At 36.7% G+C, this 17,513-nt stretch overlaps 2 protein-coding genes across 4 annotated transcripts; one reads left to right on the top strand and one right to left on the bottom strand.

Moving 5' to 3' along the window:
- Window positions 1–1,793: 1,793 nt before the first annotated feature.
- Window positions 1,794–2,868, bottom strand: LOC131022246 (mitogen-activated protein kinase kinase kinase 20-like). Its single transcript, XM_057951714.1, has one exon. The coding sequence runs from the start codon at window positions 2,791–2,793 to the stop codon at window positions 1,888–1,890; it is 906 nt and encodes a 301-aa protein (XP_057807697.1). The 5' UTR covers window positions 2,794–2,868; the 3' UTR covers window positions 1,794–1,887.
- Window positions 2,869–8,513: 5,645 nt separating this feature from the next.
- LOC131022236 (uncharacterized CRM domain-containing protein At3g25440, chloroplastic-like) lies at window positions 8,514–16,882 on the top strand. Of its 3 annotated transcripts, XM_057951701.1 has the most exons (7): window positions 8,514–8,867; window positions 9,182–9,288; window positions 9,671–9,764; window positions 10,169–10,595; window positions 15,414–15,449; window positions 15,553–15,954; window positions 16,421–16,882. In XM_057951701.1, exons 3-7 carry the CDS (start codon window positions 9,691–9,693, stop codon window positions 16,541–16,543), a joined length of 1,062 nt encoding a protein of 353 aa, XP_057807684.1. In that variant the 5' UTR covers window positions 8,514–8,867; window positions 9,182–9,288; window positions 9,671–9,690; the 3' UTR covers window positions 16,544–16,882. The 3 variants fall into 3 exon arrangements, with proteins under 3 accessions (XP_057807684.1, XP_057807685.1, XP_057807686.1); XM_057951702.1 differs by lacking the exon at window positions 9,182–9,288 and having other exon boundaries at window positions 8,600–8,867; XM_057951703.1 differs by lacking the exons at window positions 8,514–8,867; window positions 9,182–9,288 and having other exon boundaries at window positions 10,075–10,595.
- The last annotated feature ends 631 nt before the right edge of the window (window positions 16,883–17,513 follow it).

Raw genomic sequence — 17,513 nt, 5'->3', positions numbered from 1 at the left:
CTATCCCTTATGATATTTGTACCAAGAACTCTTTTCTTGCATTTCTAACTATTTTTATCCCTTAAAAATAATAAGACTGGTCCCTTGTTTACTTTGATAGATTGAAAATTTGGAATATAAGGCTTTTGATTATTTCTATCATTTAATCTAGTTTTACTTCATTCATATCTTATTGAAAGAGTAGAATTGGAGAAATCATACTCTTGAGAATAAAAAAGTACTCAACAGGGCCGTAACTAGGCATAGGCTTAACAAGCCATTGCCTAGGGCCCCAAATTTTTGGGGGCCCATTTTATATATATATTGTATTACTATTTTTACAAAAAATCATCTTATTGTTTGATGAATTTAAAGAGTAAGTACGAGTTTCACCATGCCATAGATAAAGCTAAAAAAAGGTTACTAAACTGAATAAAAGTAAAATATCTTTGCCTCTAAAATTGTAAGACGTATTGTATTTGCTTTAAAATAAGAAACATTTTGTCTATTTTGGTGTGAATTCATATTGTTTCTTTTACAATTCTTAAAAGTTGGTGGTTTTTATGTTTTGGTAAATATCCAAAACTACAATATTATGATATCGTGAAAAAAAAATTGCACTCTAGAGATCTATTTTAAAATTCTCGCTTAGGGCCCCGTGAGACATAGGTACGGCCCTGGTACTCAACATATCATACAAAGTAAACATCCAGCCCCCTTGTATTATTGCTTTGAACTAGATCTGTTTAAGTCCATAAAATATGATTTCTTCAATAATTAAGCAAACCCTTCTCATAATTTTGAGGCATATGTAAATCCTTCAAGTTGAGACATGAAAATAGTTTCTTTAATTTTGGCTTACGTATAGAGAGGCCGATTTACATCAAGCTGCTCCAACATCAGATATTATGTTGCCAATATAATTTTTAGAAATGTAGTGTTCTTAACATGTGTCGTCTAAAATTATGACTATCAAGCTGGTAGCTTGTTTGGAACACTTATATAAATGACGTGAATATTTTAGATAAAATAGAAAATTGATCACATTACACGACCATGCATGTGGATTATCACATCATCACATGCATATGTAAACTCAATCATAACACGCTCCTACTTGTGTTATATATGCATAATATCATCCAACCAAAGATATATATACCATCATCATGTGATTATGTTAATTAGACATAAATCATCATCTCATTATTGTATAATATGATTAGACGTCACATGTTTTTCTTATGCATAATATATATGGTATTATGGTATTATCACACGAGTGAGTCACGGTTCGTACAATCTTGTCATCACATGTACGTATAACACAATTTTATTCTTACACCATATATATATATATATATATATATATATATATATATATATATATATATCATTGTAATTAGTTAACTAAGAATTCATAAGGTTTTTTTTTTGGATTAAGAATTCATAAGGTTGTGTCAACAATATCTTATTGATATTGGGAAAAGAACTTCTAAAAATAATAACAAAGTCGAATGGTATCATGTAAAAGAAGCTGGAAACTCTTCTTCAATGAAAAATTATTTTATTGAATTGCTATATAAGAGGAATAGAAGTGCCACGAATATATAAAGAAACACATGCAAGAGAGTTCATATTCCCAGGGAATATGGAGACCAACTCATGTCAAAATTTAATTTTGAGTAATTGATCATAGGATCAATTCTGTTTATCTTCCCCAATAAATATAACACCAATTAATCTGTAAATATATATGATAGATTCAATATGGTAATTCCACATGCCTGTATAATATTAACATGAAACAAAATCCAATGATAATTAAACCAACTGATATATACAGACTACAATGAACATGAACAAACTCACATTATATTGATTATGTAATATATTTACAAATCACGATCAATAGGCATGGATTTTTGTGACGTGAAAACATTGTGGCAAAAGTGAATGCAACGCTGATGATAAATGATGGTGATGGTGGTGGCGGCGGTGGCGGTCGGCCATCTTGAGAAAAGGATGATCGAGTAGACTCTCCGCTTTCCACCGTGCCGTCGGATCCTTAACGAAGCATTTCCTGAGGAAATCCTTGGCCTCCTCCGAAACCTTCGGGATCGCCGGAATTTCATCGCTGCAACCGATCTTCATCAAGACGTCCGTAGCCGCCGCGTCTTTGCCGAATTTCCAAGGCGCCTTTCCGGTCAACATGTGGAGCACGGTGCACCCCAGCGCCCAAACGTCCGACGCCGCCGTGTACTCCTGCCGCGATATCGACTCCGGCGCAGCGTAAAGAACCGTCCCTCTAAACCCTTGCTGCTGCTCATCGTCGTCGTCTTCAACGCCACCAATCCTTTTGCAACTTCCGAAATCGGCGAGCTTGGAATCTTGGCCCACAAGCAACACGTTGTGCGGCTTCACATCGCAGTGAACGTAGCCGTGTTTGTGAATGTGAATTAGGGCGGTGATGATGGATTTAGTGTGGTGGCTGACGACGTGCTCCGGTAGACCTTTTCCGATGAGGTCGGCGAGGCAGCCGCCGGGAGCGTACTCGAGAATGATGTTGTATAGGTTTTGGCCATTCTCGGTGGTGAATTTGTCGCCGAAGCAGCGGAGGATGCAGGGGCATCCCTCCAACTTCTTCAGCACCTCCTTCTCCTTCTGAAGAGACTTCGACTGCGAAACTATGGCCGATTTCACGGCCACCACCGCCGGGATATTGGGATCGCCGCCGCCTTCTTGGTGGGTTTTAGCGATCGACACAAACCCAAAACCACCGGCTCCCAGGGTTTCGCCTCTTGTCCAATGCATCTTTGTCGATCGATATATCTCCTCCCAATTAATCTCTCTCTCTCTGGTTAATGAAAATTCGAGAGTATATCTATATGAAACTATATATATAGAGGATTATAAGTATTCTAGTAGAACTCTACTCATGTTAGGATATATGAAGAATATCTGCTTTAATTCGAAGCGTATGAGATCTAGGATACTATCGAATAATATATATTAACTTAATTTCATCGAATCTTAATTAGTGCAAATCTAAGTGTTTATTAGAATCATTATATATAAAAAAGTGTTTATTAGAATCATATAAATTGATTAAGTACTCTAAAAAAATCAAATATAAAAAGAATATACTTTAACTATTTGGGCATTTGTTATTATATATATATTTTTATTTTCTTTTTGTAACCCTACTGAATAAGTTTTTTTAGCCTACTTAATAAATAGAGTTTATAAAGATTAGTAGATCAGAAGGGTCTAGCAAATCCAATTACTTCAATTAAGGTGTTGGATAGAATAAGAGATAGTAATCTTTAACTTTAAAAAAAAAAAAAAAAAAACCAAGATGAACATTAATTATCCAAAAGTTATAAATATACCAATATATGAAGATGACATGAAGGTGTCCATTTAACCCGATCATCGAAATATATAGAAGCCACAAATTCATTAACCAAATAAATATGTCTTTCCTAGATTGGTAATATGTCTTTCCTAGATTGGTAAATCTCCTTCATAGATTGGTAAATCTCCATGTATTCTTATGGGAAATCGATGCTTATTCCAATTCTATTCCCATTCCGGATAACAATTTTTTTTTTTTTTTTGTTGAGATACAAACAAAAATTAAGACAGTGTTGAACCATATATTTACAGAATTCATTCTTGCACTCAAATCCTACTGAATCAGTGAATGAATACACACCAACTAGGCTATAATCCAAGCATAGAATAATAATCCTGTGCAATATTGCTCCGCACATACCAAATTCCTTGATTCCTTTATATTGCTACTGTCTCTACGTCTAAATCTAAATGTCACAAAAAATTATTTATATGTTCCTTTTTTCAATTGAAGAATGTATATGTTTAATTTTCTTCTTTTCTATATATATGTTTCTTGAAGTTATTAGTATATATATAACTGGTTGGAGGATGGAGATGGAGATTTGTATCTAGCCACTCACCCTTATAGAACTACTGATAATGCTAGTAATTTTGTTTTTTTTTAGAATCATCACACTACAAAAAGTAGTGAATAGTGGCGGAAATTAACGACGGGAGGTATTCCGTCAAGAAAATCGCGGCATTCTCGACGGAATCTAAGCACCGCTGTAAATCCCTCACAAATCCGTCGAGAAATTTTAATTTCTTAAAATATTATTTTATTTTTTATTTGCCCGTATTTAATCGATCGACAATTATTAAATTTAATTAAAAATTTAAGGACCCGTCGACAAATATAAATAAAAAAATAATTATTTTTATTATTTTGGAGGGCCGTCGAGAATCCGTCGAGAAATTAACTTCTCTGATATTAGATCTTCTTCCCCAAAATCAGAGTTCCCTAAATAAATTAAATATCATATCACTTCCCCTACCCCCGGGCTAGCTGCTCCGCCCCCTGCCCCGTCTGCTGCCTCCCCTCCCTGCCGCGCCGCCGGAGTCGCACTACACAAGCAGGTTCTCCGCTGCTCTGTTCCGTTCTCTGAATCAGTTGCCCTAAATCAGTTCTCTGCTGCCTCCCCTCCCCCCTCTCCCCAAATTTTTTTTTTATTTATAAAAAGGAGAAATATTATTACGACAAAATCGAAACGGCAATATCTAGAAGCCAATTAGGAAAATCGGCCTTCCAGATAACAGGATCAGAAACACAAAAAGAAAAATGAGCCAACTTATGAGCTGCTCTGTTTGCATCACGACGCATATGAAAGAAAACCACGACCCCAAAAAAAATTAAACAAACATTGTTCTCTTTTTCTACCTAAAAAATAAAAGCAATCTGCCTTCCTTCGGCCTCTTCATTGTTCATCGTTTTCTTTTTCATCCTTGCTTAGACGCCTTTCGTCTCTCCCCGCATCCACACGTGGCCGCCGACCCTATATCTCTCTGCACTTTCTCAGCATTGGCTCGCACTCAACACACTGTTAGATATATTAACATTTATGGAGGTTCATGGTGGTACGAATCTCCCAATTAAATTACACTAAAATGTTTAATCTATTAGAGGAAGTATGGGTATATATTCAATCATAATTAGTATCTACTCCTACAAGATTATTATTAAATAGAAAATCAAATACTTTAAGGTTGGTTCAAATTTAAATTTATATAACTTTTCTTTCAAGACTGAAAGATATTTGTTGATCAATATTTCTAATTTGCAAAAAGTTAATAGTTTCTCGTCACTGAAAAAACTTTTTGCTAAAGTTGTAACCTTGATCCTAGATAATAGATCACTTCATAAAATGAGAATCAATAATTAATCTTATAATTTACAGATGATGTTAACAATTTAATCTTATTATGCAATATAATCTTATAATTCAACAATTTAATCCTAAAGTTGTATTATATTATGTTAACAATTTAATCTTAGTTATAGTTTATTATGTAAATTATTTAGAATCAACAATCTATACTATATTAAAAAAGCAGTTTCCAATTTGAAATCAATTTCAAAATTGAGTGGCAATTTTGTAATTATAATAAAATTGAAGGTTTATGTTTAAACTATATTTTTCTTTTTATTTTCCATTTCTTTAACTTTTTATTTGTTGTTTTATTTATTTCCAAAATTGTGAAATTCGATTAATTATAAAATATTTAATATGCATATCAAATTAAAGATCACAATAAGAGCTTTAATTTGATATATTTTATACAAATATTTGAGTTAAAATGTACAAATTAAATTTGTTTAAATATTAAAATTTTATAAATTTATCTCTCCTCTCTCATTTTTTTTTTAAAAATGTATTTTAAAAAAATGTATGTCAATTCCAGCTGCCACCTCATCTATTCCGGCTGTCACAGTGTCAATTCCGGCGCCGGCATGAGAAAAAAACGATCACCGAACAAATTCGAGATAAAAACGAAAGGTTGGGTATTTAAAAGTAGAAAAATAAAAAAATGTGCAAAAATCAATTCGGTGTAAACGTTAGGAATTTACAGGCAATTACCCCTATTTTTTTATTTTTTTAACTTATTTTTTTTTGCTTTTCATAATATCAAATTTTATAATTGTATATTATTTTTTATTTTTTTATTATTAATATTCAATTCAAATATATTTAATTAAAATTAATTTTTATTATATTTATGAGTATGATAATTGGATTAGTATTAATTTCTATATAAATATATAAAATAAAAAATATTTTTCCGTGCATTGCACATGATGCAAATATTAGTTAATCTTAATTTTCATTTTAATGTAAAATTTACAACACAAAGAAGCATCAGTCGAAATCATGGGAGTTTTGAACATTTTAATCAAATTGAGAGTGGTAATCACATTTGCTAAAAAAGATTTAGGGTAATTTTATACATAGCCCCCAAATATCTTATTATAGCCTTACGAGTAATTTTATAATTAAAATGTTAATACATATACATTTTTACCCTTACACAACTCCAGTAATGTATAGCCCCCTTTCCCTAAAATATATATAACCCCTAAACTTAAAGGGACGAACAATAGAAGAAGCAAAAAGAGGTACTTCAATAAGATTTAGAACACAGCAAGCGGAGCTCGAGAGGTGGAGGTAGCGCCACTAGCACGGAGAAGGAGGATAGCAGCGTCTGCTTCTCCAATACTGTAGAGGGTTCATGTAATTTTAGTTCTATTTCATTGTCGACGGTAATGATTCAATAATTACAATTTTGTTTGTGGCTCAGAGAATCGGAAGATGAGGTTGTTGAATATTGACAAGCTTCATTAATATTTTACCAATTGAAGAGTCGAAATGTGAAATATTAACTATAAATCTCATATTATTTTTTTTCTTGTTCATCCTTCTAATCTAATTTTTGAATTCCACCAATTTTGAGGAAATGGGTGATGATTGCACGGTTGTTTCCAGAATACACTCAAGTTTAATTTAGGGAAAAGTATCAAATAAGCCCCCGTCGTGGTGGCCCTTTTCACGTCTGGCCCCCTATAGTCGAAGGGGTATCAACTAAACCCCTAAACTAATTAAAATCGAATAATTTCCCCCCTCTGACCTAACGCCGTTAAGTGTCCGTTGATATTTGGGTTTAATTGCACCCTCTACTTCAGGGGTGGATCTGTACCTTATTTTATTTTATTATTTTTTTTTATAATTTCAGCAACCCACCCCCGACATCAACTTAACCGTCCCCCGTACTCATCAGCTCCAACTTACACTTTGTCAGCTCGCACACGCTCAATCTCTTGATCGTCGACTGCTTACAGCCGACATGCAGCAGCATCACCAACTCTAGATGTGGACCTGGATCGAATCCTGCTTGGTCTAAATCCATATCCGTATTTTTTACTTAGGTCAGGATCCGGTCCAAATCCATTATGTCCAAAAAAACGAGATTCATGTCCAGATCCATTAGATTCGTAGGTTCTCGAGTCCTGACCCGGATCCATTCTTTTTTCTCTTTTTCGGGTCAGGACTCGAGAACCTGTGAATCTAATGGATCTGGACATGAATCTCATTTTGTTGGACATAATGGATTTGGACCGGATCCTGACCTAAATAAAAAAATACGGATATGGATTTGGACCAAGCAGGATTCGATCCAGGTCCACATCTGGAGTTGGTGATGCTGCTGCATGTCGGCGGTAAGCAGTCGACGATCAAGAGATTGAGCGCGTGCGAGCTGACAAAGTGTAAGTTGGAGCCGATGAGTACGGGGGGCGGTTAAGTTGATGTCGGAGGTGGGTTGCTAAAATTATCAAAAAAAAAAAAGGTGCAGATCCATCCCTGAAGTAAAGGGTGCAATTAAACCCAAACGTTAACGGACACTTAACGGCGTTAGGTTAGAGGGGAGAAATTATTCGATTTTAATTAGTTCAGGGGTTTAGTTGATACCCCTTCGACTATAGGGGGTCAGACGTGAAAAGGGCCACCACGATAGGGGCTTATTTGATACTTTTCCCTTTAATTTATGCTGGACTTTTTGGCAATCTTGTTTTGATTTGCAAAATTAACATTTCTTTTTCGATAGCCTCTCCTAGATATTGTAGTTTTGATTGACAAATCTTGTTTTGATTTACTTCTTTTTTGCACTTTACGTCTCTACCTCTGTGGTATATAGAGTAACAATGGTGTTTTATTTTGCAAAAATTACTTCCCGTTTTTGGTAGCCTATATTAGAGAGAGAGAAGCATTGCAAAATGGGCTATTATCGGTGGAAGAAAGAAAGGGTATTAGAAAGAGATGTAATCGATTCTTTGTGAAAGTCTATTATCATCGAGCGCGGTGGCAATGAAGAATACAACTCACACCGATAATTTCACAGGGATTAAAGAAATTTTCAGTTCACTAAATGACTTATCAGTGTGTGTTATATATTGTGCTAAAAGGGGCTATACATAACCGTTAAAGTTAGCGTAATATTTTTAGGATTAATTATTAAAAATTTATATTTAAAACTACAGGGTAAAAATGTAAATTTATTAATATATTAATTAAATTTTTAATAAGACGCTATAGTGAAAAATTTGGGAGCTACATATAAAATTACCCAAAATATTAGTACATCTTAAAAATTAATCACATCCGAAGCCCATGAACTCTCTTACACAAACAAAGCCCAATTATGCATACTATAAATACCTAAATCTTCAAATCTTCTTCCTCCACCACCGATTTCAAACTTCACCTCACACTAAATACTTCTCTCCGTCGCCCAAGAGCCCATCCCAGTCGTCGCCTAGGCCTAATCCCCTCGCCTTTACAGCCGTCGCCTTTCATCTTCGCCAGCCCCTGCTGTAACCCACCCCGCACCCTGCCAAACCCACCCCTGCGCAACCCCTCTCGCTGCTCGCTGTCGCGCCGCCCTGCGCCACCCCGCCATCGCCGCCCTCGGAGCAATCGCGCCACCCTGCCATTGCCGAGGTATTGCTCTAATTTTGCTTGGGCAGTCGTTTATTTGGCTTGGGCAGTGGGTATGTATGAAGATTGGCTGAATTTGGCTTTGGGTGATGTTTAGATTAACTTAGGATTTACGATTTGTATAATTGGGCAGTGGGTATGAATGAAGATTGGCTGAATTTGGATTTGGGTGATGTTTAACTTAGGATTTTCGAATTGGGCAGTGGGTATGAAATGAATTAACTTTACAGATGGGTATGTCAATTTGTTGGGCAGTGGGTGTTTCGAATTAACTTAGATTGAAGTTTGATTTATGTTTTTGATTTGTATATTGGCAGCCATGAATTGGAGAGTGTTGTCTTCAACGATGAAGATATGAGGGAAGAGGAAGAGGAGAATGAGGATGATGAGTGAAGAGGGCTAACATTTTAATGTGTTTTATTAAGTATTAACTATTAAGACTATGTTTTATATGCTATTTGGTTAACTTTATCATGAATTAGTAGTGTTTTTCTTATATTATTGGTGAATTATGAGTTTATAATATATATAAAATATATTTTAAATAAAGAAACTAAAACGTATTTTTGACGTATCGTATCTTGTTTTTTGGAAAAATGCCGTATTTACGTCCCCGTACCGTATCGTATCGTAATACGTATCCATCCCCATGCTTCTTAGGCTCCACATTTGGCAGATTATAAAATTCAAATATTTGTTTGGGCGCCTGTTTTGGACCCAAAATATATAGATCCATCTGTAAAAAGATGAAAAAACAATTTTACTGCATTACCACATTCAAATCTAACAACTTTTGTATTATCCAGCAAATGAAATTTTTTTGAAGATGCCAAGAGCTTCCTTATCAGGGCTCCCACTCACCATATTCACCAACACCACTATGCGACCTATTACCAGAAGGTAATGTGCCTCAATCACTCAATCTCGACCTTTATTCATTTGTTTCGCATACTCTTCAACGCACTTAACAGATATTCGATTAAATCGTCGTCGCATTTTTCACCGAGTGCCCATTTCTTCCGACTATTTTTGTGCTGATATGCTGAATCGCAGACTCATAAAAATTCGATTCTTACGTGATATTTGTTGCAAATTAATCACTAATTGTTGAATAAATCTGAATATGTTACTGGTGGTTTTCTGTTACACCTATTACTTTATCATAATTAATACACAAATTTATTTGACTGAATCAGTCCTGTTTTTCCAGGATGAATCAAATGAATTGGGCGTCTTTGGATGTTTGGAAAATGAAAGATTCAACTGTGTGAGTGATAGACTGATAGATGTTATATCTTATGCAGGGAGTCTGTGCTTGGTTCCAAATGCTCATTGAGAAGCATTTTAACACCTCCTCATTCGACGTTTCTGCTGCGTTTTATGCATCATTTTGGGTGCAGAAACGAAGGGGTGCATCATTCAAAGAAACCGCTACCCCTTTTCTCATTTAGAGCGATCTCAGTGAATGCTTTATCTGTTAAAAGATCATGTACAATTGGACCTTGGAGTAGTTGTTTAGTAAGGGAATATGCTAAAGTTAGAACTAATGAATCTATTGAGATGAAGATGGATGAAGATGTTATCCGATTTAAAATTGGTGATCAGAGTCAAGAAGGAACATCCTTAAATAAAAGGAAAGCAATGACAAAAAAGTCAGACGTGTCAAGAAAGGCGAAGCTCAACGAACTTAGGTTTTATCGGTTGAAAGCAAAGAAAAAAATGAATTCTCCATGTTATGAATAGTAATAAGTATCCCACATTGGTTTAGTGTTCCTAGTTGTGATAGTTCTCTTACATATAAATATGTACTCTTATCTCCAATATAAATACACCTTCCTACTTCTTCTTCTTCAATATGTTTTATATCTTTATTCTCTACATGGTATCAGAGCATGTTAGATACCTGATAATTTTTTCTACTGTACGTATTTATGAATAGTACTGTACGTATTTATGAATAGTACTTTACGTATTTATGAATAGTTTTTTTTTTTTTCTCTATTCCTATAAGTATGCTCTGTGGTTGCAGCATTGTCTGATCTTCCACATCAGAAATTTTTTTTTTCTTTGTTTTCCTTCATCTCTCCGGCCGTCCTTCTCTCCGGCTGGCACTACTATTGCTGCTCGGGTCTCCCCGTCGCACAGCCTCCCTCTCTAGCTTTTGTTTTCAACCACCGTTGCTGTCTATTCTCTATATAGGGTTTCAGTTTTCTAATCCTTTTACATCATGTCTGATTCAAAATCCGCTGCCCTAGGAACCACCATAAAATTGAATGGTTCCAATTATCTTCTCTGGTCTCGTGCCTTTCTATTGTTCTTAGGCTCTCAGAAAAAGAAAACACATGTTCTAAGTGATCCAGTTGCTTCTACGGATCTCAAATATGATGCCTGGAGTGCCGACGATTGTGCTGTCATGACTTGGCTTTTGAATAGTCTTGAAGACTCTGTTAGTAAGAATATCATGTTCTTAGAAACTGCTAAGGACATGTGGGATACATTACGGCAGATGTATTCCAATGACAAGAACGTATCTCGTGTCTTCGAGTTATATGAGAAACTTTTCTCTCATACTCAGTCTGGCCAATCAGTTAATGACTATTTCTCTACACTCAAAGGACTTGCTGATGAAATTCTTGTTTATCATCCACTATCCTGTTCTGTCACTCAGCGGGCCACACAGTGGGAAGAGTTCATGGTTGCCAAATTCTTATCAGGTTTGGATGCTGATCTCCGACCAGTTCGTGACAGCCTCTTATCAAGTGATAATGTTCCATCATTATCCAATGCCTTATCTCGTGTGTTGCGGGTTTCCACTGGTCGTACCGATGATGCTACTTCACCTAATTCTTCTGCCATGGCTGCTCGCGGTCAGAATTCTCATGTTAGTGCCTCTTTTTCGCCCTCCAGCCAGGCTATTCAGAATCAAAATTATGCTCACGGTCAAAGTTCTTACGGTGGTCGTGGTCGTGGCCGTAGTGGTGAACGAGGTCGTGGCCGAGGTCGCGGTTCTGATCGTTATTGTGAGTATTGCCACCGAACCAATCACACTTCTGAAAATTGTTGGAAAACCTTTGGCAAACCAGGTCGGGCTCATACAGTTGTTCCTGATCCTCAGTCTTCCTCCAGTGATGATACGGTCTCGCTCTCACGGGCTCAATACGACAAACTGATCCAATCCATCAATTTGTCATCTGGTACTGCTCCATCTACTAGTGCAGCCTCTCCTATAGTTGCTTCCGCAGGTGCGTTTGCAGTGTCTCATGGTAAGTCTTGGTTGGTAGATTCTGGTGCCTCTGTCCATATTACTGGTACTAAATCTCTTTTGACATCTTTTACTCATTCATCCTTACCTTCTGTCCGTGTCGCTGATGGCACCTATTCTTCGGTGACGGGGAGTGGTGTTGTCCGTCCTACTCCTCAATTAACTCTTAACAATGTCATGTTTGCTTCTAAATTTCCCGTTAGCTTATTATCGGTTAGTCAACTTACCAAAACTCACAATTGCTCTGTCACTTTTTTTCCTACCTTTGTTACCTTTCAGGACCTGCAGACGAAGAAGACGATTGGTGGAGGACATGAGCGTGACGGGGTTTACTACTTGGATTCTGGTATTCCTGCACCTTCGCGTGCTCTCTCTGCCACCGTGACTCCATATCAGTGGCATTGTCGCCTTGGTCATCCGTCACCGTCTAGTCTTCGCAGTTTAATTCCTACTTCGTCTGTTGAATTTCAATGTGAGTCTTGTGAGTTGGGCAAGCACCATCGCACATCTTTTCCTTCTAGAATTGATAAACGTAGTTCTTTTGCTTTTGAGCTTGTTCATTGTGATGTTTGGGGTCAGAGTCGAGTTGAGTCTAGAGGGGGTTTCAGATATTTTATGGTCTTGGTTGATGATTATTCGCGTATGACATGGGTGTATTTGCTCAAACAGAGAACTGGAGTCCCTGCTATACTAAACTCTTTTTATCATGAAATAAAAACTCAATATTCTGTCGATTTGCGTATTCTTCGCACTGATAATGCTCTTGAATTCACTCAAAAATCTATTTCATCTTTTTGTGATTCTCGTGGCATAATTCATCAAACTTCCTGCTCACATACTTCCCAACAAAATGGAGTTGCAGAACGAAAACACCGTCATATTTTGGATGTTGCTCGTACTCTTATGTCTCATATGCGGGTTCCTAAGTGGTTATGGGGTGATGCTGTTCTTACGGCATGTTTTCTCATTAATAGAATGCCTTCTAGTGTGCTTCATGGAGATATTCCTTTTTCGTATCTTCATCCTGACAAACCTCTTTACCCTGTCCCTCCTCGCATTTTTGGGTGTGTTTGTTTTGTTCATGATCTAAGTCCTGGGTTAGATAAGTTATCTCCTCGTTCTATTAAGTGTGTTTTTCTCGGGTATTCTAGAACACAGAAAGGGTATAGATGTCTTGACCCTCTTACCAAACGTCACTATGTCTGTGCCGATGTCACCTTCTTTGAATCTCTTCCATTTTTTCCTCATACTAGCACTACTTCTCAAAATAAGTTACACTCTGCTCCTTTGCCTATACCGGCGATAGTTTCTCCTCCTACTCAACCCTTACAAGTGTATACCCGTCGTCCTCGTCCCGCACCAGTTCCAGAGACTGTTGCTGAACCGGCCTCATGTTCTCCACCCGAGTTATCTTCTTCTGCAGATTCTGAGGATGACCAACCTGCTAACACAGATGACTTACCTATCGCTATACGCAAAGGTAAACGTACTTGTACCACTCGCCATCCAATGTCTAACTATGTCTCTTTTGCCTGTTTGAGTCTTTCTTTTCGGTCTTTTGCTCTTTCCCTTTTCTCTACAGTTATTCCAACTTCTTACCTTGAGGCACTCAAACATCCGCATTGGAAGGCTGCTATGGATGAGGAGATGTGTGCCCTTTTATCTCGTGGCACTTGGGTTCTAGCAACTGCTCCTGTTTCTGCTGTTATTGTTTCTTGTCGTTGGGTGTTCACTATCAAGTTTCTTGCTGATGGTACCATTGATCGGTACAAAGCCCGCCTTGTAGCAAAAGGTTTTACACAGACTTATGGTGTGGATTACTTTGAGACATTCTCTCCCACCGCTCGCTTGAACTCCATTCGCATCTTGTTCTCCTTGGCTGTTAATCTTTCTTGGCCTATGTATCAGCTTGATGTGAAGAATGCTTTTCTCTATGGCGATATATCTCCAACTGTTTATATGGAGCAACCTCCCGGGTATGTTGCTCAGGGGGAGGATTCTACTAAGGTGTGTTGTCTTAAGAAGGCTATTTATGGTCTTAAGCAAAGTCCGAAGGCATGGTTTGACAAGTTTAGTAGTGTTCTCAGCAAAATTGGGTTTAAGCAATGCAAGTCTGACCACTCTGTTTTTGTGCGCCATCAAGCCTCTGGAATTGTCATTCTCGTTGTCTATGTCGATGACATCCTTATATCTGGGAGTGATGTACAAGGAATTGCTGATACAAAGACATACTTGCAAGAACAATTCGTTATTAAGGATTTGGGACGTCCCAAGTACTTCTTGGGAATTGAAATTGCTCACAGCAAGTATGGAATTTCTCTGTCTCAGCAGAAGTATGCTACTGATTTACTTAAAGAAACCGGGTTGTTGGGAACGAAGCCGGTTGATACTCCTATGGATATTGACCCGAATGTCTGGAATGAGAGTGAAGATTTCTTGGAGGACAAAGCTAAGTACAGACGTCTTGTTGGGAAACTTATCTACTTGACAGTGACACGGCCTGATATTTCTTTTGCGGTTGGTTTGGTTAGTCGTTTCTTGGATAAGCCTAAACAAGTTCATTGGGAAGCTGCTATTCGAATTCTTCGATATATCAAGAAATCTCCGGGAAAAGGATTGTTCTTTAAAAAAAATGGTCATCTAAAAATTGAAGGGTACTCTGATGCTGATTATGCTGGCTCTAAAATTGATCGGAAATCGACATCTGGATACTGTACTTACTTGGGTGGAAATTTGATAACTTGGAGGAGCAAGAAACAACAAACAGTTGCTAGATCTTCAGCCGAGGCTGAGTATAGAGCTATGGCTCATACTGCAACTGAGATGATTGGTGTGAAGAATCTGCTTGGGGAATTAGGATTCACTTTCAATGAACCGTTACCCATGCACTGTGATAACCAAGCAGCTATTTACATTGCTAACAATCCAGTTTTTCATGAACGGACTAAACATATTGAGGTTGACTGCCATTTCATTCGTGAGTGTGTATTGAACCAAACTATTTCTACTCCGTTCACTTCTTCGTCAGATCAAATTGCTGATATCTTCACTAAACCGTTGGGAGGCAAGCGTTTCTCTGAGTTGTGTATCAAGCTGGATATGATTAACATATATGCTCCAGCTTGAGGGGGAGTGTTATGAATAGTAATAAGTATCCCACATTGGTTTAGTGTTCCTAGTTGTGATAGTTCTCTTACATATAAATATGTACTCTTATCTCCAATATAAATACACCTTCCTACTTCTTCTTCTTCAATATGTTTTATATCTTTATTCTCTACACTCCAAATCCTGAAGTTAGGATAAGGTACAAGCTTGAGAAGGTAGGCAAATATTCCTTTGGTTCCTGCTGCTGGTTTCTTGGATTACTTTAGTTTATCAACACTTTTCATATGCTAATTTTCCTGCTTTCTGTGTTTCTTTTAGGCAAAGAGAAAAGAAGCGTGGTTGATAGAGAAACTGAGGAAATACGAGTTGCCTAAAGCAGCGCTTGAAACCTATGATCCCGAAATATTGACTGCAGAGGAGAGGTTTTACCTAAAGCGCACTGGCGAGAAAAAGAAACATTATGTTCCGGTGGGGAGACGAGGAGTATTTGGTGGTGTTGTTCTTAATATGCATCTACATTGGAAGAAGCACGAGACTGTAAAAGTCATCTGCAAACCCTGTAGGCCTGGGCAAGTGCATCAATATGCCGAGGAGCTTGTTAGGTTGAGCAAAGGCATTGTTATCGACACACAGCCAAATAATACGATTATATTTTATCGGGGGAAGAACTATGTTCAACCAGATGTCATGTCACCTCCAGACACTCTTTCTAAAGCAAAGGTATGAACTGTCTAAAAATGATGTTTTCACTTATTTGTTTATATAATAAGATCTGCCAATTAGGATATTCAACTCATATCTTGCTTATTTGGGCCTAATACTCTTCGTATATATATGATGAATCTGTCGAGGCTGAGTCTGAAGCAAGTTATTTATAGTGATTTTGACTCAAGCTGAAAATGTGCTTAAAGCTCAAGGCCTTTTTATGTTCTAACTTGCTTATTTAAGATTATCAATTAGGATATTCAACTTATATCTTGCTTGTATGTGCCATTACTCTTCCAATATATCTATGATGAATCTGTTTATTATATTTTTAGTACAAATCGTGTACTTATAACTATAGGCTTTCATATGTTCTAGTTTGTTGTTACGAAACAGAAGTCGAAATCTGAGTGATCATTTGATGGTCGACAAGTTTGTGTATGACATTTCTTGATCTAAAAATAATTGATGTAAATTGCAGGCCCTAGAGAAATATAAATATGAGCAGTCATTAGAGCATACAAGTGAATTCATTGAAAAGTTGGAGAACGAACTCGCTGAATATCTCGAACATCGTGCTCGGTATAAGAAAGAGAAGAAGTGAAATGACTCGAAAGGGAGAAGGTTTTGAATGATATTGCACATGAGTTAATATGTTTTCTTTCATACTATACTTTGGTTGGTTTGGAGTTGTTGACCAATGCATTATATCTTGACACATTGTAGTATATATCGCCTTAGGGGTTTCTGCTAAGTTATTGAGAAACGAAAAGCAAGAGATGTACATATAAGGAAAGGGTGGTCTATTTTGCTCACTTTTTACTTTTTTTTTCACACGTCCTATAAGGTGGGAAAACTTTTCCCGGGCAACATGTACCTCATTTTTCCTCTTTTTCATTCCAATATATGATAATATTACTATGAGATATTGATATAGTTATAATTTTCTATGTTTTCTATCTTAGAGAAACAAGAGATAAAAAGAAGAAACAATATATTCATATGGTCATTTTGAAGATGCAAATACAATATTTGATCACTAATTAAAAAATATACAAATTCTGGTCATTTTTTACGTTTCTAACCCTAATTGAGTTTGCCCGAAATGGGCATCACTCAGCTTGGACCAGATTTTTATGTATAAAATTATTTTTTATGTCCTGTGGGCTAAAATGTTTTGAGTCTGGCCTTTGATATAGCTCTAGTTGTTAGTGCATACTAATTGCAAAATTACTGAGCGACGCTGGAAATAGCAAAACTGAGTCTATTTCATTATACGCCAAAAGAATGAAGTATACAATTTTTTTTTTGTTTTTTTTATTTTTTGTTTTTCTTTATTTGCTGGGGGTTTTTTGGGGGGTGGGGGGGGGGGGTTGTTTGTTTTTTTTTTTTTTTGAGTGGATCAATTTTTTGTTATATGCAGTCTTAATTAATCGGTCATTATGTTTGCCGTCAAATCAACGACCGTTATTTAACGATCGAAAAAATGGTTGCGTCTTGCCTCCATTTCGCGACCAAACCAAAAACTTAAAAATAAAAAAAACAGTCGTTAAATATTAATAAATCAGTCGTTA

This window comes from Salvia miltiorrhiza, chromosome 4, assembly GCF_028751815.1.
Source record: "Salvia miltiorrhiza cultivar Shanhuang (shh) chromosome 4, IMPLAD_Smil_shh, whole genome shotgun sequence".
NCBI classification, from domain to species: domain Eukaryota; kingdom Viridiplantae; phylum Streptophyta; class Magnoliopsida; order Lamiales; family Lamiaceae; genus Salvia; species Salvia miltiorrhiza.
This window is presented reverse-complemented; position numbering and strand designations above follow the sequence as displayed.